Source organism: Phalacrocorax aristotelis, chromosome 5 (assembly GCF_949628215.1).
Source record: "Phalacrocorax aristotelis chromosome 5, bGulAri2.1, whole genome shotgun sequence".
Taxonomy (NCBI): domain Eukaryota; kingdom Metazoa; phylum Chordata; class Aves; order Suliformes; family Phalacrocoracidae; genus Phalacrocorax; species Phalacrocorax aristotelis.
In genome coordinates this window covers 50,974,653-50,994,463 of record NC_134280.1, presented here as the reverse complement: position 1 = coordinate 50,994,463, position 19,811 = coordinate 50,974,653, and the positions used below count along the sequence as shown (strand labels likewise).

Here is a 19,811-nt window from a genome sequence, read left to right as displayed (position 1 = left end):
CCACACGCAGAGGAAGGCGAACTCTGCCATGAGGAGGGTGTTGCACAAGGGCACAGATGAGGTGGGATGCCTTCCATGACACTTGGGTGCCAGAATAGGAACCAACCTGAGAGGAATCTAGATCAGGAAACATAGGCTCAGGAATCATATAATTGGTTGGAGGAGGCTCATTTAACTGCACCTGATTTAACGTTTGGTTCAAGTCCTCTGTTTTCCAGGTCCCTTCTTTTGCACGCTGAAGTTTGTAAAATGGCATCCCTAGGTTCCCCAAGGAAAGGAAAAAAAAACATTTAAGAACAAAATAAACCTAATGGATCAAAGATGCAAAGCCAATTATATTTTTAAAAAATTAAAAGGATCTAACAAAGCTAGCTATAAAAGGATTTTGTTTAGCAGTCATCAACATTTTAAAGCTTCTGATAACAGAGGACTTATCACCCCCTTGAGCAATTGCATTTCATTGGGTTTCCATTTTGAGTAACCAAGGAGAATCACACAAGCAACTCTGTCAACACACACAGCACAGGGTCCCAAGCCAAACTGCTTCTAGCAGCTTTGGCTTAGCAGAGCTCATAGGAGCGAGCTACAGAGATTTGTCACGCTCCTTGGTTCCAAGAAATACCTATAAATTCTGAAGGCAAAACAGCCATTCTAGTTAACTGCAGGAAGGGCGGAATGTGGGCTGCCAGTTCAGAGATCAGGTTGCAAATATGCGCTTCATGGCTGAATGAGTTGCCGCTGACTAGCTGAGCTGCGCTGACAGCACGTCCTCCCTGATTCATTAACACAACTCACCTCACGATTTCAACAAGTGCAAAATGCCAGCTCTCGGGATTGGAAACCACAGGATCACCCCGGCTCAGATGACAGAGCTGTTACACTACAACCAGGTTTAGCCAAACACTGAAACCCTAAACCTTATACAGCCTGCTTCAACTGCTGTTTGTTTTCCTGAAGAGAGACTTACTTGGAGCTTTTCCGGCAGACAACGTGCTGCTCTCTTCCTCTTGAAGATTCCAGGTAACTCTTTTCACTGGTGCTTTTGATTTCAGCGCAGGACCCCGAGGTACCACCTCCAGTTCAGGCTTACTGAAATTACTGATTTTCTCATCTGACACAAGGCACTCATCTTTAACCTCTGTCACACAATCTATTATTTTGCTTTTGGATGAGCTTTGAATTGGTGCAGCCTCAGTCAGCATGTGCAAGGTAACTTCCTTCTTTGGGGGCGGTTCCATCAGAGGTGGACATAATGCAGTATTTTCTATTTTAACTGTAATCTCAAGGTTTGTATTGCTACAGCTACCAAGCACTGCTGGATCACTACTATTCATTAATTCTGTTTCAGTGAAAGAATCCACACTGCCAATTGGAACACAAATGTTTGTGATCTCTGGCACAGGGAATGCAGTTTCACTGGTCACTTCCTGGCAGATGGGTTCTACCTTTATAGTTTCTTGAACCTCTCTCAGTTGAACTGGGGTCTCCGTGTGTATTTCCTCAAGTTTGACATTTGGTTGGATGGTTATGGAAAGCTCTTCTAGTACTAGCTCCTCCTTTGGCTCTTGTTTGAAGGAATGGGGGTGCTCCAGACACCTGGACACATTTTCAGCTGGAGGCTTTTGATCCTTTTCTGGTGGAGGAGGAAGTGAGGTCTCTTTTGATCTGTGTTTTCTTTCTTTGGAACATGATCTTGACCGTGGTCTTTTTTCCTTTGATCTGCTGCTTTTGTGCTCCTGAGATCGAGATGCAGACCGAGACCGAGATCTCCACTTTCTCCTCTCCCGAGACCTGGATCTTGATCTCTTTCTGTCCCTTGACCTCAAGCTATTATCTTTATCATACCTCTCGTAGCTCTTGTCTCTCCTGTGTTTCCGCCTTTTAGTCCTCTCAATGCTATTTGATCGGGAATGTTCCCTCCGTCTTGATCTTGATCGAGACCGTCTTTTCTTTTTCCTATTTTCATAAAACTCAGAAGTACTTCCAGGACTACCTGAACATGACCTAGATTTCCTTCTCTCCCTAGACCAGGAAGTTTTTGCCTTTTTATCCTTGGTTTTATCCTTCATTTTCTTTTTTTTAGATCGTTCATGACTGCTAGAACGATCAGTGGAAGACCTCCTGCTCTTGGGTTTCAATGTGTGTGTTTTGCTATGCTCTTCTCCACCTGACCAAGAGGTAGATCTGGAGCTTCGGTCCCTTGAGTGTGCTCTATCCCTAGACCCTGATCGGGATCTCTTATGCTCTTTGACAAATGCCTTTTTCCTTTTCATCTTCTTCTTGCTCCGGGAGCTGGAGTTCGAACAGGATCTGGAACGTGATCGCCTCTCTGTTTGTTCCACCTTTTGGACTTCCTGCTGCTCATCATTCTTTGAGGGACTATCTGGTTCGAGTTTCACATTAATATTCGGTCTAATCAATTCCTCAGCATTAAAGAACACGTTAGGGCCCTCTCTGCTTTCCTCCTTTAAACACTCTGCATTAGAAATTTGCTTAACAGTAGATGAAGTGCAAGGACTGCTTAGAAAGTCTTCCTCATCCATATTGTCTCGCTCCTCTATATCAGAGATCTGTTCTACAATCCTGCTTTCTACTGTCACGTCATCACGAGACCCTGTGTTACTAGATGGCACATCAGAGTCAGCCCCAGACCCAAATATATTTTCTACCATGTAAGGGGTGAAACGACGGACAGTTTGAAACGTTTGAACTTTTGGATTTTCGATGGAAATAGTCCTGGTAATATTAGTTAATGGGATCCCTGAGCCAAGCCTTTCAGGACTGCTGCTTGCTGAACTCGAGTCCGATCCTGTTGGCTCAAAGGGATCATATATTTCACTTTTGACCTGCTTTTTCTTAACTGAGAAAAGAGGTGAAGGACCCTCTTTCTGTTGCACTTTGTCATCCACAGGGCGGAAGGTGTTACAGAATCCTGGGTTAGAGAGTCTGCTGGGATGCCCTGCGTTTCCAGGAATATTGATTTTAAAACTCTCGAAAGAGCTTGGCCCTTTGGTCCTTGAAGTGCCCAGCAGTGATGAACTGCTATACACGCCTGTATTGGTAGAAAAAGACACCCCGCTTGTACGTGTTTGTTGCTGAGACTCCTTGGCATTTGACTTCTGACTTTCCACCTTGCTACCCTTTCCTGGCTGATTAGTGCTCTCTTTGCCAGTCAGCTGGGTTATACAGGAGCTGGGGATGTCACAGCTTTGGCTCCCTGAGGGTTCTGGCTCCACCTGCTTGCTGCTGGTTTCCTTTTTAATCTTTGGTATCCTGGGAAGCTCAAAGATGTCAACTCTCTTGGGAGGTGGTTTTAACGGCTGCCTCACAGTTACAGATTTTGAGCCAGAATTCAAGTTACAGCTCAGCAGCTTTGATGATGACTCAGTGGGGGCAAAGTTTTTAGCGTTTCCATTAAATCTGGGCATTTCCTCTACCTTGGAGCCATACCTGCTCAAAGTAGCTATATTCTGAGCCTGAACAGACCTGGGTGTCATTGAATATTCTGATTTTACAGTTGCCTTTTCTGACATAGTCTGTGCAGGGTTTGCTGCAGGCTCAATCCTGCTTAGTGAGGGTGGAGGCGACGAAAACAGGCTTGAGGAGGAGGGTCTGGTGCGAGTACTCAGCCCCAAGGAAACTGAAGGTCCAGCAATGGAGCTGCTTGCTGTGGTCCCTGAGTGCACTGTACTCAGTTGGATGTTATGTCCTGAACCATCATCCACTCTTGAATCATTCGCTGATTTTCTAGGAAGTGGAGCTATGGCATACAAGCAAACAATTAAGTTTTTCAGTATGTATCTGGACATTTCCCCTCCAGCATTAAAAGAAGTACTGAGCTAATTATTTTAAGTTCCACTTTGGTTTGCAGAATACCACATAGTAATAAGGCAGTCCAATAGCTCTTTTGGTCAGATGCTCAAGGTTTAATGCCAGACAACTGCATCTGAGGTAAATACTAATATTTAGGAGATAAATTATTCTATTCCGTAGATACCACCAGATTTGTGTTTATTATCCTGTAGCTGCTGATTGATAAAAGTGACTGTAACAGAGGATGTTATAGGTACTTATTTTAAGAATAAAGCTCTAAGTTTCAGTTTGAAGAGATTCTTTCCAAATAATACCATGCCAAAGGAAGACACAGCTGAAGATGCTGGAACATATTCTAGAGCTCTACTTTTGCAAGGAAACTTCTTGCCAAGGTCCTCATCACTGCTTTTCAAACCAAAGTACAGTTCAAGGGCATGGCAGCAATGCATGACAAATGCCAGAAGAACTCGGTACTAAGATATCTCTGCTCTATCCAGCCCTCTGTTTTTTATAACAAAGCATGAAACTACAAGCGCAGTGCTTTTGAAAGAAGGAAACTACCCATTAAAACCAAAATCCTCCAGTAACATCTCACCTCTGCAATTAAAAACAGAGACAGGTAACTATTTCCGAGCATACATAGGAATCTTATTAGACGGATTACTGCTGACAACTACTGAATCTATCCTATATATTCAAATGCTTAATAAGAGTATCCCTATGTTTGAAGCCACGCAGCCTGTAGGACCGGGGCAGACATGGATGAAACAAAGAGGCTAACTACACTATGAAGTGCCAAACCCTTACCTGCCTTCTTTGCCGTCAGCGAACCATCTCTGTTGATGACCACATCCGAACTACTCATCATGAGAAAGCTCTGTCCAGACAGGATACTTCCCAACAGATCAGGCACAGGGGCAGCTTCTGCTTCTTGATCAGGACTCAAGGCAGGTACACTGCTTCTGCATGTTTCAGAGGGGTTATATTTCCTTTACTCTTACAGCACTTGTTCTATACACGCACGTTACATTAAAAAGAAACCAAAATCAAGGGCATAAACAGAGGTCAGCCAGGGAAGTTCACTTGCAATTTTGGCTTCACTAAAGTCATTCAGCCCCCATCTCCCTCTGACAAACAGAAGGTGAAGCTTTTACTGACTTCCCACAGGAACACCACAGGATAGGAAAGCATGTAATCATACCAGAGACCCTTGGTAAGCGAATGCTTTTAATTTTATTTAAGATTGATGCTCACTGTGTTGTGTATCAAGAGTAACTTTCTAGTGCATTTAAGATGCATTTTCGAAGCACAAACCATTGTTCAGCACTTCACAGATATTTCCATCCCAGCTGCCTCTCTTCCCCACCACCAAATCACAAATTTATTCCTCAGGCCTACACTGCTATCTAAAAAAATTGATGAAGCTAGAACCAGTGTTCAGCACGAGACAGAATACACAGAGGTGCCTACTGGTAGGGTAGATAAAAGCACGGCAGAGGAAGAATTACGCTGAGAATAACAGCATTGCTCCCACACAAGGGACAACACAAACACTCTCCTTTATGCATTATTCAGCCTTATGAAAATGGTTTTAAGTTCTCTGTTCTTGAAATGTGGACCGAAGAGGTTTGAGTGTTTTTGGTGGTAGGGTGTGGCTTTTCGTTTTTCTTTCTTTGCTTTTGTGTTGGTGGGGTTTTGGCATTTGTTTTGTTTTTTCAAAAAAACCAAAACACTTCTAAAGGAACCACAGACCCAGCTGGTCGAGGGATCTACATTTCCTTTCTGTATGACAACAAAGCAAGCTTTCCAAACATAATGTACACCAAAAACCTGTAATAACATACAACAGAACGACAAAATGGGAAGGCTAAAAGAATTGGCCACCCACACCAGACCAGGAAACTCACTGTAGTCCAGGCAAATCAAGCCTTTAGAAAAGCTGAATTTCAGCTAAACAGTCCCACCTTCTAAGCAATGTGTTACTCAAATAACTCGGAGGTCATGGAAAGCTTCCTGAAAAGCTTCCTTCAGGATTGAGATGGGAAAGGTAGAGAAATATTCCAAGCTACCATAGAAATATACTATCTTAATCCTGAGAAACCAACCTTTGCCGTAAGTCAGATGCATTAGAGGACAGCCATGTAAACCTCTCACACCTTTAATCAATTAAGCTGAGCTCCCTCCATTTCTCCCAGTCTTCAGCTCCCTCAGCCTTACAGTGACCTGGTTGGTACCTGCCTCAGCCATTTTCCCCATCCCTTTTCTTCTCATCATGCTCCTGCTTCCTGTGCCCTACCTCTCTGCACTGCATCCTACAGCCCAATCCTGAAAACCCCACTCTGGTTGCCAGCAGGAGGCACTCAAGCAATGCTCCCTGGCCCTGGTGGGCACAGGGGTATACAATTTACACACACAAACCACCGGACAGCAAAGCAACTGTTAAATTACAGGATCAAACAGTGTCCTCTCCATTTTCTGAGCTCCAACAAATGGCAGGGGAACTGGGTGAGGGGGTTACATCCCTCATCTGCTCCTCTGGATGCGCAATTAGATTCCCCAGCCCTCTCAAATAAGCAAGCGTTTTTTAAAATCCAAGTCTTATTAACTGTTAAATCATACTAATGGGGTTACTAAACAATCCCAAAACAGAAAGCAAGAAGAGCTAGATTAGGGTGGAAATAACAATATGAAATTTCAGTGCAATAGTTAGAGCTATTACAAAAGAATAAGCGTGTGTCTTTCAACATAAAAGAAGAATTCTTGCATAAAATGCTGTGGTTATTTATCTACACATGTTCAGGCACACACACTCTTTCAAAATACTCAGGGTAAGAAAAGAGTTAGGCCAGGATGATTACCCAGTTTGCTCTTTTGTTAGGGTCATTAGACAATTAAGAAAAAAAAAACAAAACAAACTTTATGGATTTTTACCTGGGAAGTCCCACAGAAATAGGTCTAGCTACAGGACGGTGAGACCTCAGCGCTGACTGTGAGAGAACTCTCCTTTTGGCACTCACTGGTGAATCTGGATTTGCTGGAACCTCTTCGTTACTGTGGGTAAAACACATGCACACACACACACACACACACACACCCCCTGAAATTGTCTGAATGCTTTTTTATGTCAAATAGATGAAGTAGATAATACTACTAGGACAGATATGGCTAGAAAGCATGTTTTATTGTGATACATTATAAAAAGATTTGTGCAATATACTTTTCTGTGGCTACATATATAGAATAGCATAACTCAGCCAGCAGAGATACAAATGTAGATTTTTATTTCTAAAATAGTATATGGGAAATATCCTTTTATAAAAGGATCAAAATGACTTATTCAGTGGAAAATTAAATTTCACCAACAATAATTTCAGACACCCCCTCCCAAAATCCAAAGCTTAAGAGTGACACAAACTGTGGCATCGTAAGATTCCACCTGAATTTAAAGTGCCTGGATAAGTGAAGACAGGAAAAGGAGAAACATGGAAGTTTCCACAGGTCCATTTAATTCTACGTGAAGTCACTGTTTATTGTATACCAAATAGGCTAGCTGGCTTCACTTGAAATAAATAAATAGAAAACAACTGAATAGGATCCGCTTCCTTCAGATTCTAGCCTTTCGGTAACCCCATAGATCGTTATTAAAGGTTTTCACGAGGCTTATTATTTTGGCAAACCTCTTTAAAGAAGGGCGATTCTTTTAAGAGCTCAGCAACTCAGCCAAGAAGGAAAGAAAGAACAGGCCAACATGTTATTATGAGCTGTGTATCCAAAGCTGTCTTCAGATGCGAGAGCTATGCTCTGTAAGAAGTCACATGTACAAACAACCCGGCAATTGTGAAATTATCAGGTCCCTGATCATAACCCATAGATACCTTACCTTTCATAAGGATCCAGCTCATATGGATCTCCAAACACAGACAGAGAAGCTGCACCAATATCTGCTCTCATCAGACCAAGCGAGGGCTCTGTTGGTTTGTACATGGAAGGAATTGAGGCCCCACGCATAGGTTTACTAAGACCAAGAGTTCTTGCAATACGGGAGCGAGTAGTAACCTCATTTTTCACCTGCACACACAAAGAGACTGAGTTATTTGTACGTTATAGGGCAGGTATGTACCCTGGGTTTAAAGCCCCAAATTCTTCTCTTAGGCCAAGTACAGTCATGCAGTTACTACTGTTGGTAGCAGAAGCAGTGTGCATTTATTGTCTATATTTGTTTTAAAACATTTATTAAACTTCTAACTATGGCCTATATGTCACTTCATACAGAGACTGCACATACCAGATTTAAGCGACCAGATAAGTTTCTAAAAATCTTTAATGATGTAATTCAAAATTGTCAATTCCTTATTAAAGGCTGGAGAGACAGTTCTGGCTGTAGGATGTAAACTCTAGTTAAGGTAGCTAAGCACAAAAGTCAAACTGGTGCAGACTTTTATGACTGTAGGTCAGTATCATTCACGTGAGAACACTATCCACAACTGAAAGCGATTTTGAGAGCCCTTACACCTGATTAACTGGGTTTGCTGCAACACAGACACTAACATCCATTGCCTATTAAAAAGAATAGGTAGTGGCAATTTTAACTGAGCTTGCATCAGTGCCAAGTAAACACTACAGCTGAATGGCAAGGCATAACACAAAGCCTGCAGGACATGCTTTACAGCGTGATTCCTGCAGTTCAGGTAACAGGATTTGTCAGCAAACCCAGCAGGCCTGCCTGGAAGTTGTAACTCATTTCCACATACAGCACCTTTCTGGAGCACACTGGACACATCCTGCACATACTGCCACCAGAAAAAAAAAGTTATCTGCTGTCATTGCAAGATAGTATTTTTTCCATTGAATCCCATGTTATAGTGCTTTTACAGATGGCTGAAAAATGGCAGATACTGACACTGGCAGAAACTCACATGTGATCTTACTCTCATCTTTTTCCCCCTCCTCTTCTTTATCAGACGCTTGCATCTCTTCTGCTTCTTCCCAGCAGAAGATTTTGTCTGACTTCTTTTTTTGCCTCCTACTTTCTTCCTCCTACCTGACGGGACAAAAGACAACCAAGTATCTGGCTAAGTACTGGCACTGTGTTTTACCTGGTATTCCCTTTTTGATTCCCCCATGGCACACAAAGCAGCTCCAAAAGACATACAGTGTGCTGCAACAGCATAAAACAGCACAACAGAAAAAGTGAGATCATTAGTATTTATTTAAAAGCAACCTTCAAGATGCTTCTGGGCAGAGGCAGTATGGGGAAAGAACTAAATGCATGTGGTGTACTTCTGTAGCTGCAAAGGTGTGGCAGCATACAGCTGACCTACAGTATTTTGTATGATTCAGGCTTATCTTCCCAAAGCTTTTATTCTTGCAGATGGGAATCGCAGAATGTGTCCGATGTCCTTACCTGTTTTTCTTTTCTGCCTAGTAGGAGCCCGTGGTGTAAGAGGACGCTGGTAGACAGCTGTGTTTAGGCCAGCTACAACTGCCTCAATTGTTTCATCCAGAAGAGAGGACATGAGGTACCTTGGCACGTGCTGCATGGGGGATTAGAAGTTATGTGATACAGGTATCTGATGGTCAGCAACAAATCAGTTAAAGGCATTTGATGGAAAATGGATTTGAGATTCCAATGAGGAGGAATCATGTTACCAAACTGCCAGTTAAGCAATTATGTCACCTTTCTCACCTATTGACTGTCATATTAAGAATAACATGACCTTGCTCTTCAGCCTCCCTCAGTATTACAAGTCATAGCTAGCCTAATTTGGACTCTTTAAGTGAGAACAATCCCAGAGATTGACAATTTCTCAGTTGAAAAGGTCATGTAAGTACTTTCCCAAATCTACCTAACTGACCTCAGGCTCATGGTACAGCAGAGTGTGATGAGCAAAGACTGAAAAGCCAACACAGTACAGGCCCCCTGTCTTAAACTCCTCATTCTTTAGGTCAGATTTAGCTAATGCTGTGAAACATGTCCGGAGGCAACATTTCAAACACACACCTCATGGAACTCACTGAAATGGCAGGTAAGTCCCCCTCCAGAACATCACTCCATTGTGATAAGCAGGAACAGCTCCTACAAGGTCCAAATTCCTCTTCCTCTCTATACTCAAAGGTCAACCACATTTAAGCAAACACATTTGAAGCATATGGATTCTAAACCACAAGCCTCAGAATGTGAGCTCAAAGCCTCCTTGCTGGGCAAACATAGCACAGGTTTGCTCCTTCCATGCCCACACCAACCATATTCCTAAAATATCAGAAAGTCATAGAGTGGTTTGGGTTGGAAGGGACCTTTAAAGATCATCTAGTCCACCCCCCTGCCATGGGCAGGGACACCTTTCCTACCCTCTCTCCTTTCTTCAAGCAACTACCAGTGCATCAATAATTGATAGTTTCATAAGAGGGTAGCAGATGCAAAGAGGCCTCTGATGTTACAGTTTATTCATTGTGCTTACTTTCTAACAGAGCATATGCATCAGATCCTTATACATTTACAAAATATATATACAGCACAAACACTAGAGGAGAATGGCTTTAGAGTATCTTGCAGTGGCAAAGAAAATTCAAACAGCAAAATGTTTGAAAATAGAATACACTAACAGAAATATATACTTCAATTCATCTTACTATGGAAGTAATTTTGCCAGGCTTCTCTGTTAGTGTCACTAATGCATGCTCCAAACTATTTTACTGAGTGATTTTTATTAGAATGCCATTGTTTTAAGTATAATGGGTGCCAATAAATGCTACATATGGTTCTCTGATTTGGAGGAGCAGCATGGAATAAGGAAAGCCCTGAACATTAGGCTAAACGTATTTATTTTTCTAGAAGGACCTAAAATAGTGGATCTAGTTAACCACCACTAGTTTAGGCACCTATAGAACAACAGATGAATTACAAAACAAACAGCCTCCCCAAATACTAAAGCTTTCCAAGGATCTGAAATCAGCATCTTATGCTTTGAGGACAACAGCTTACACACTTAAGCTTCAGTCTACTCAAGCTGCGAGCTAGAATAAGATGCACTTTTATTCAGAGACAAAAAGGAATAAGTAACAGTGCCTTTCCAGGTATAGTTTGTAATAATCTCTGCAGATTGAGAAGTATATTAAAGAATGGCTTCTTGAATGGGAAGTACTGGGCTCCCAGGCTTACACCACTATGCAATGGTAAAGTCCCCAGGCACCACCCCTCTCACCTGCAGGAGACAGCTACACACTATTTCTGAAACAACAGGTAGGGAAAGAAAGAAAGAAAAGCAGTAGCAGTTATGTTGCATAGCCTTTCACCTCACACACCACTCTTCTACAGTTTTTCTTTTTTTCAACATATAGCCCTGAGAGCTCAGATATAATTGCTTAACAACAATGCATCAAAATAGTTCATCAAGTTTTTTTATTTTATTAATACTTCTAAAGTTGAAACTAAAAGGCCTAGGTTTGCAGACAGGGGTTGGCAGCCAGGTAAGATGACCTCCACCATGGAGGACAATGAATTTAAAGACTGCTAAAGCACTCCTGGGAGTCCTTAAATCAAGGGAAAAAACATGATAAAAACTTAACGTGAGCTAGATCTTCATTCATGGCACCTATTTCAGATTGTACTTACTGCTGTAATTCAGATCATTCGGGATCTGCTGCAAATTTCTCTCCTCCCACTACAATGAATTTGATGAGAAATTTAACAGGCAAGCTCTGGGGAGCTAATTAAGAGTAGACTGGTCTTCCCAACCGGATTTTGGCATTTTGGTTTGCTTCCCTTAAGCCTGTCTTTATTTACCTTTATTTCTTCTGCCTGAAGTTACAGAATATAGAAATGTAGCTCATGAAGTTGAGGCACTTCAATCTCAAGTGCATCTACTTTTTCTTTCTCACCTGACCTTCACAACTGGATTACAAGGGAAAGCTTAATCTGCCAGACATCCTACTCCAACTCAGTCTTTTCCCAGCCTGCACTTCATGCTCCAAGTGGAGCCTTTATAGCAGACCCAACCTGAAATCCACAGCCAACTGACCAACTTGAAGACATACTTAGTTTTATCCAGTCTTCCCTTCTCCTTCTTTTCTACGTTTTCCTATCTTTGGAAAAAACCTGACTTAATATGATCAAAACCAAAATGGCGTGTTATTGTCAGATGAAGCCAAGTGTATTTTCATAGGATCACAGAGTAATTCAGGTTGGACAGGATCTTGGCGTGTCCCTTGGAAAGGCCTGACCTTTCTGTTCACTGGTCAGCAATGAATTCAAACCAGGTTGGTTAGGCCTTTCTTCAGACGGGTGCTGAAAGCCCCCAAAGATAGAGATTTCAAAAACTGTCCAAGCAACCTATTCCCATGGTTGACCATCCCCAAGGGAAGCCAAATTTTCCTTACATCACATCAGATCCTCCTCTTCCTTTCTGAAGTTGCAGAATTTCACACTTTTCTACCAAATTCAACAGCAGCACTAATGAAGAACCAATTAACATATCATTAGTCCCAGGGAGGTTATTTACAGGTTCTGCATCCACACTAAGTCACCATATGCTCCTGTGCAATTTAAGGCTTTTGTATTTATGCAAGTGACAGGTACCGTGCTTTGGCTAAAGCCAGAGGGCAAAGCAGGCAGGAGATCCCAAAGTTTGAAGGTTTCAGTTTGCAGCATACTAATTTTTACCTTAAGGATCGTAATTATCCCAGCCAACAGAAACATCCAGAAATATCTCAGCTGCAGTCATCTTCAGTAAACAGTTCATTGAGTAAAGGGTTTAAGGGACCTTGGGAATTTGGGATACTTTCTTGCATAGATTCTCTGGTACCTATTAATGTGGTTGAACTCATACTGCCACATCACTGAGGACACTAGCATCTGAGTTTTTTCCCTTCAGTAAGAGGCTGATTTTCATAAACATAGAAACATTAAAAATACTAATTTTTTCTCTTCAATTTGGCTGAAATTGGCCAACAGATCCTACTGATATGGGAAAGTAGGAGGACAAACAAGGAAATACACAAATGTCAAAAAAAAGATGCCCTATCTCGCCAACAAGTATGCTAAAAACACAGAAGTGGTGCACAAATTATGCATTAACAGCCACTGGGAATAACAATACAATTTTGCTCACAACAGATTATAAAAACGCAGATTAAGAGAGGGAGCTACTGCAGATTTCAAAATAAAGAGTCTTGGTCGTGTGCTGCACTCAATTTGCCCATGTTCTACATCTCAGTTTAAAAGAACTCCACAGCTAACAACGTTTATGCTATCAACAGTCAACACAGGCAGCTGAACTACTTAAGGGAGGGACTCATTTCAACACTTCCACAATGTTCTTCCAGAGGATTGTTAGCAAATACTCCTAAATACCTGAATTTGTTGCGCTGTTGTTATCCGGTTTCTATTTACTGTTGCTCTAACGCGTTCGCTCTGCCGAGTCCTGGCTATAGCTCGCGTTCGGACATGAGGGCGCAGCCTACTGGTGGTAGGAGTAACATCAGCCATGAGGGCAGCAACCTCTTCTTCACTGACATGATCGGTATCTTGAAAGAAAAGATGCCCAGGTCATTTGCCTTTCTACAGGTAAAATCATTTCAAGAATTTTGGACAAAAAAGAAAAAATTGGTATTCCCTTTCTTAAACTAGTCACCTCCAAAGGCAGACATTATCCTCTCAAAAGAAAATGAGCAGAGACACCACTGCTTCAGACTGTTAACAGAAAGACAATTTTCTAGGTAACAGAAATTACTGCTACCGTGGCAATCTGAGGTCAGGATACTGACAAATTCTTTCAAACATAATGCAATGCAGTGGCACTAAGGTGCTGGGATTGCCTCCGGAGGGTTAAAGAATGCTAAAGAATGCTTGTAAGAAGCAGCTCCACAAGTTGTAACCTCAGATGAAAATCTTAATAAGCAAGATCCTCTCATCAGTCAAGAGTTCAAGTCAATTCTTTAGGTTCAAGTGAGAATGCCTATCAAAACAATTATTTAAAGCAGATCAAACATCTCTTCAAAACAGCAAATGCTTCACATTATCTAAGTCCGGAGAAAAATATTTATTTTGACTGGATATCATGAAACCCTTACCTGCAGCAGCACTGACACTTATGGGGGCACAGGCTGGACAGAACCATTCATCTACAGGGACTTCACTCAGAGGTGGATTAAGGCATTCCATGTGATACCTTGAGAAAAGATTTAAAAAAAAAGTAAAATAAAAATCAAACAATGTGCTCCTTACCAAGGAGAGCCTTTTACCTCTATCCACACACTACATAATGTGGACACACTTTCTTAAGCTTGGTAGAAGCAGATGCATAGGCCATAGTTTCAATCTCCAGAGAAACGATGCTACCTGATAGTTATATAACTGTCTTAAATTATAGAATCATACAATCATAAAACCATAGAATGGTTTGGGGTGGAAGGGACCTTTAGAGGTCCAACCCCCCTGCACTGAGCAGGGACGTCTTCAACTAAGGCAGGCTGCTCAGAACCCTGTCCAACCTGACCGTGAATGTTTCCAGGGATGGGGCATCTACCACCTCTCTGGGCAACCTGTTCCAGTGTTTCAGCACCCTCAAAGTAAAAAATTTTTTCCTTATATCCAGTCTAAATCTATCCTCCTTTAGTTTAAAACCATTACCCTCTGTCCTGTCACAACAGGCCTTGCTAAAGAGGTTGCCCACATCTTTCCTATAGTCCCCCTTTAAGTACTGGAAGGCCGCAATAAGGTCTCCCTGCAGCCTTCTCTTCTCTAGGCTGAACAACCCCAACCCTCTCAGCCTATCCTCAAAAGAGAGCTGTTCCAGCCCTCAGATCATTTCTGTGGCCCTCCTCTGGACCCACTCAAACATTTCCATATCCTTCTCGTGCTGAGGACCCCAGAGCTGGACACAGCACTCCAGGTGGGGCCTCACCAGAGCAGAGTAGAGGGGCAGAATCGCCTCCCTCAAATTGCTGGCCATGCTTCTGATGCAGCCCAGCATATGGGTGGCTTTCTGGGCTGCGAGCGCACATTGCAGGTTCATGTCCATCTTTTCATCCACCAGTACCCCCAAGTCCTTCTCTGCAGGGCTGCTCTCAATCCCTTCATCACCCAGCCTGTACTGATATTGGGGGTTGCCCTGACCCAGGTGCAGGACTTTGCACTTGGACTTGTTGAACCTCATGGGGTTCTCACAGACCCACCTCTCCATCTTGTCCAGGTCTCTCTGGATGACATCCCATCCTTCTGGTGTGTCAACTGCACCACTCAGCTTGGTGTCATCCGCAAATGTGCTGAGGGTACACTCGATCCCACTGTCTACGTCATTGATGAAGACATTAAACAGCACCGGTCCCAGTATGGACCCTTAAGGGACACCACTTGTCACTGGTCTCCATCTGGACATCAAGCCATTGACCGCTACTCTCTGGATGCAACCATCCAGCCAGTTCCTTATGCACCAAACAGTCCACCCATCAAATCCTTATCTCTCCAGTTTAGAGAGAAGGACATTGTGGGGGGATTAAGTCAAAGGCCTTACAGAAGCCCAGATAGATGACATCCATGGCTCTTCCCTTGTCCACTGATGTAGTCACTAGATGGTATTCTGATCACATTAGGCTCAAAAGAGCTCAGACAAGTGAGAGTTCTTCCCTTGCTGTGTGATGTATTGCTTGTCATTTGAACCCAAGCTGCAAGAAATGTGCAGAACCAAAACAGATGGTGGTAAAGAGAAAAGAGAGAAGTATTGAGGTGCTGGGGAGACAGGCAATCAGGAAACTACATCGGTTTCCTGCAAACCAACATAGTATTAACTTTATTGGCGCTTACGAGCATTTTATTTTGCATGACTAGTCACGGGTCAACTGCAATGCCTTGTTACGTTGAATAAGCACAATGCATCCCACATATACCGGATATAATTAAGATAACTGGTAACAGGATTTCTGTGTAACTGCAAAAGCTAGGTTGCAGAGCATTGGTCAGTCACTGGCTTCATAGAGCTACTTGCAGGACTGGAGACTAACCACACTGACGCCAAACACCTGAGAACCATGCTAGTCCTTATCAAACCTCAAAGGGAAAGAGGAGAGCATGATGCTCCCTTAGGTAGGGCTTTTGAAATGTTCTCTACCCAACAGGCTGAGCAACTAGACTGATCAGTCTCACCAACCACTTACAGAGAAGCTACCCAGGAAATTCTTTCAACATTACCCAACCTGGCTTCTGTTATTTGTTCAATTCCATCTTCAGCAATTAAAACCCAGCTAAAGTGACATGTGTTAGTAGCACAGAACTTTTGAAGCAACTCATGTTCAAGTTACACTGCTAAAAAGAATTAAAGCAGGTTTCCCAAGTAAATGAGATGCCTCCCATGAAAACCAAGTGCTTAGACCAAGTTCCCTAGGCAAGGAACACAGGGAGACCACAGCCTTCAAGTACGAGTTTAAGCTTCAGATTAGCAACATTTTCATGACCAACTTTGTTCTTTTTCTAAAAGGGGAAATGCTACTGTTATTTCTGATGTACTATAGTGTTTAACTCTGAAAAAGGTAAAGGAAATAAAAGAGTGAAACAGTGTGTTTCACTTTCCCATGCCAAAATTCACTGCCTGATAATATATCTCTGTGCCTGGCCATTGATTTTACTCACACTCATCTTCTCAGGTTCATTTACCTGCTGCCTGGCACAGCAGGTGTGTCTCCTCTGTGACTACCTCACCTTCCCAGGTGCCCTTGCCTAATAGATACGAGGCTCTGTAAGTAGAACCGAACAGTAACGAGGATGATGGTTCATCCAGCTTGGAGGTGTTGCCAAGGTTAAGCTGGCCTATCCCCTGCATCAAAACTGGGTCATTGTCATAGGAGGCTCCCTTTTGATGGGAACAGAGGGCCTAATATGCAGACTGGACCCACTTCTTAGGGAAGTCTGCTGCCTCCCTGGGGCCCAGGTTTAAGATGTGAAGAGAAAGCTTCCTACCCTGGTATGGGCCTCTGATTACTATCCATTACTGATTTTTCATGTAGGCAGCAATGAAGTTGCAACAGATAGTCCAAGCGCAATCAAGAGAGACTTCAGGGCTTTGGGATGACTAGTTAAGGGATCAGGAGCACAAGTAGTATCCTCCTCTATCCATCCAGTTGCAGGAAATGATGAGGGAAGAAACAGGAAGAGCCAGGAGATCAATACCTGCCTCTGAGCCTGGTGTCACCAGCAGGATTTCGGGTTTTTCGATCATGGGTTGGTGTACACAACACCAGGCCTGCTGGCAGCAGATGGGGTAACACCTGTCTCAAAGGGGATAAGGCATTTTGCACAGGTGTTAGCAGGGCTCATTGCAAGAGCTTTAACCTAGATTTGAAGGGGGAAGGAATGAAACCAGTCTTGCTAGAGATAAGCCTGGGGTGGGGGGCACACCAATGTTTGAAAGACAGTGTGCTAGCAAGGTCCTTCAGTCTACCATCTCAGTGGAAGTAGGGGATGGAGATCCACATGGCAGAAAACACATGTTATTGATGTGTTAGAAACCACAGAAGTGCCTGAGAATGGTCACATAGGAGTTAGGGCTTCTCCCCACGAAAAGGTGGCAGGATCAATAGCCCAACTGACGTGTATCTACACCAATGCACACAGCATGGGCAATAAACAGGAGGAGCTGGAAGCCATTGTGCAGCTGGAAAACTGTGATGTAATGGCAGTTACAGAAGCGTGCTGGGATGACTCACACAACTGGAGTGCTGCAATGGATGACTACAAACTCTTCAGAAGGGACAGACAAGGCAGGAGAGGTGGCAGGGTAGCTCTGTATGTTAGGGGGTGTTTGCACTCTATAGAGCTTAATGATGGTGATGATAGGGTTGAGTGTTTATGGGTAAGAACCAGGGAGAAGGCCAGCAAGGCAGATATGGTGGGAGTCTGTTACAGACCACCCAAGAAGCAGATGAAGCATTCTATAAGCAGCTGGGAGAAGCCTCACGATTGCTAGCCCTTGTCCTCACAGGGGACTTCAATGTACTAGATGTCTGCTGGAAATACAATAGAGCAGAGAGGGAAAGAGTCTAGGAGGTTCCTGGAGTGTGCAGAAGATAACTTCCTGACACAGCTGGTGAGTGAGCCAGCTAGGGAAGGTGCCCCGCTGGACCTGTTGTTTGTGAACAGAGAAGGACTTGTGGGTGATGTGATGGCTGGAAGCCATCTTGGGCACAGCGATCACAGAATGACAGAGTTTTCGATTATCGGAGAAGTGTGGGGGGGGGGGTTTAGCAGAACTGCCACCTTGGACTTCCAGAGGGCAGACTTCAGCCTGTTCAGGGCACTGTTTGGGAGAGTCCCTTGGGAGGCAGTCCTGAAGGGCAAAGGAGTCCAGAAAGGTTGAACATTCTTCAAGGAGGAAGTCTTCAAGATGCAAGAGCAGGCTATTGTTAAACAGTTCAGAAAGTTAGGTTGTCACATTCCAACAAATCTTACCTGAAAATGGTTTCAGTCGAAAAGGATTTGATTACTTAAACCATAACTTAAATTAATAACATAATAGCATTATACCACACAATTTAAACATTGTCTGGCTAAAAGCAACAGAAAGACAGGATGACTCCACTGGCTTTAGAATTGTTGGCAAAAATAACTGATGAAATTTTCGTTCTAGTGTCAGGTCAGATCAAGAATGTAGAGGAATAAAACTAGGATTCGAAGCAAACTATTGTACATTTTTCTACAGTTCATCTCAGCCGTGAAGAGCTGGTAAAGACTGCAAGATCTTTCTTCAGGAAGTGCTTTCTGAAGTGCTAACTCTAGAAATCAAGCATTTATAAAGAACTTATTTTAGGAAAATAAGATAAAAATAAAAAACTATCTGCCAAGGCGGGGGGAGGGAAGGGAGCATGGGGCCAGAAATCAGAGGAACTCTTGAGAGACCACAAAGGAAAACCTGAAGCAGTGTCCTGCATAAGGCTTATGAAAATTCAGAAAGAACTGAAAGACATGACTTCAGATAAAACCTATTAAACACCGGTTCTGGTTAAGTATTTTAAACTCAGTCTTCTGATGACATGCTTAACAATATTTAGCATTCCTGATTTTGTCCCTTCTCCAGAATGTGAATCAGTGTATATAGACACTACCGAACACAGAGACGAAAACAGACTTACCAGATGTCTAGTTAGCCTGCTAGAAGTAATTTTTGAAAGATTATTTTACATATTCATTGCAAGCAAGTACCTCTCCCTGTTCAACAGGTAATTTCTGACATCAAACTGACAATGCTGCAAGACCGATTAAACAGTGTTAGAGCTTTAAATTCTAACAGAAGACTGTAGGCCCAAAGTTGTGTTCAAGTATCTTGATGCCTCTACTAAAACACTTTTTTTATTAATCAAGGAGGGGAAAAAAATAAGCTAGGCAGAGACAGAAGGAAGCAATAATAAGGGAATTGTTTAATAGCCGTGGCTATACAGAAAAGACTTCAACATCTCACAAAACTGTGAATCTGCACTTCTCCCACACAGCACTAGTACCCAGTCAGCTGGGACAAGTCATTCACCCTCTCAAGGAGGCATAAAGGATATATGGTTTTTTACCCTCCATGCACCCAGATGTTGCATGGATGAGCACAAACAGCTTCATTACTTGAAGACCTGTTTCAGTGGTCTGCAGCACTGATGTGTGCAGGACTCTCCACACATATGCTGCTACATGACCAGAAAAGGATCCATCACATCATGGGCATGTCTGCACTAAAGCACAAGGATACAAGTCTGGCCACATGACGAGCCTGAAGAGAGCAGCAAGGAGCAGCCTACAGACCAGATAGTGCCTGTGGACCAAACACGGGCCAGCCCTGCAGTCCTATCTGCAATCATGCAGGTGTGACATTCATTTCAACCTTTCTTACCCTGCATCACAGCCATCACACAGCAGCAGGCGATCCTCGCGGTCACTTCTGCCACACACTTCACAGAAGGTTGGATCATCCTCTCCATCATTACCCTGAGTTTTTGCGTTCTCAACAGGAATCTAAATAAAAGAGGGG

The 19,811-nt window shown here is 43.0% G+C and overlaps 1 protein-coding gene across 4 annotated transcripts in view; it reads right to left on the bottom strand.

Moving 5' to 3' along the window:
* The window catches only part of PHRF1 (PHD and ring finger domains 1), a 33,674-nt gene that overhangs the window by 3,738 nt on the left and 10,125 nt on the right, over positions 1-19,811 (bottom strand). For all 4 annotated transcript variants that reach the window (XM_075094454.1, XM_075094453.1, XM_075094458.1 and 1 more), the window contains 10 exons: positions 19,674-19,795; positions 13,882-13,979; positions 13,163-13,335; positions 9,218-9,347; positions 8,730-8,854; positions 7,694-7,881; positions 6,745-6,864; positions 4,621-4,775; positions 968-3,760; positions 182-258 (listed from right to left, as the gene is read on the bottom strand). In XM_075094454.1, coding sequence (XP_074950555.1) covers positions 182-258; positions 968-3,760; positions 4,621-4,775; positions 6,745-6,864; positions 7,694-7,881; positions 8,730-8,854; positions 9,218-9,347; positions 13,163-13,335; positions 13,882-13,979; positions 19,674-19,795 — 3,981 coding nt within the window. The remainder of the gene's footprint in view (positions 1-181; positions 259-967; positions 3,761-4,620; positions 4,776-6,744; positions 6,865-7,693; positions 7,882-8,729; positions 8,855-9,217; positions 9,348-13,162; positions 13,336-13,881; positions 13,980-19,673; positions 19,796-19,811) is intronic.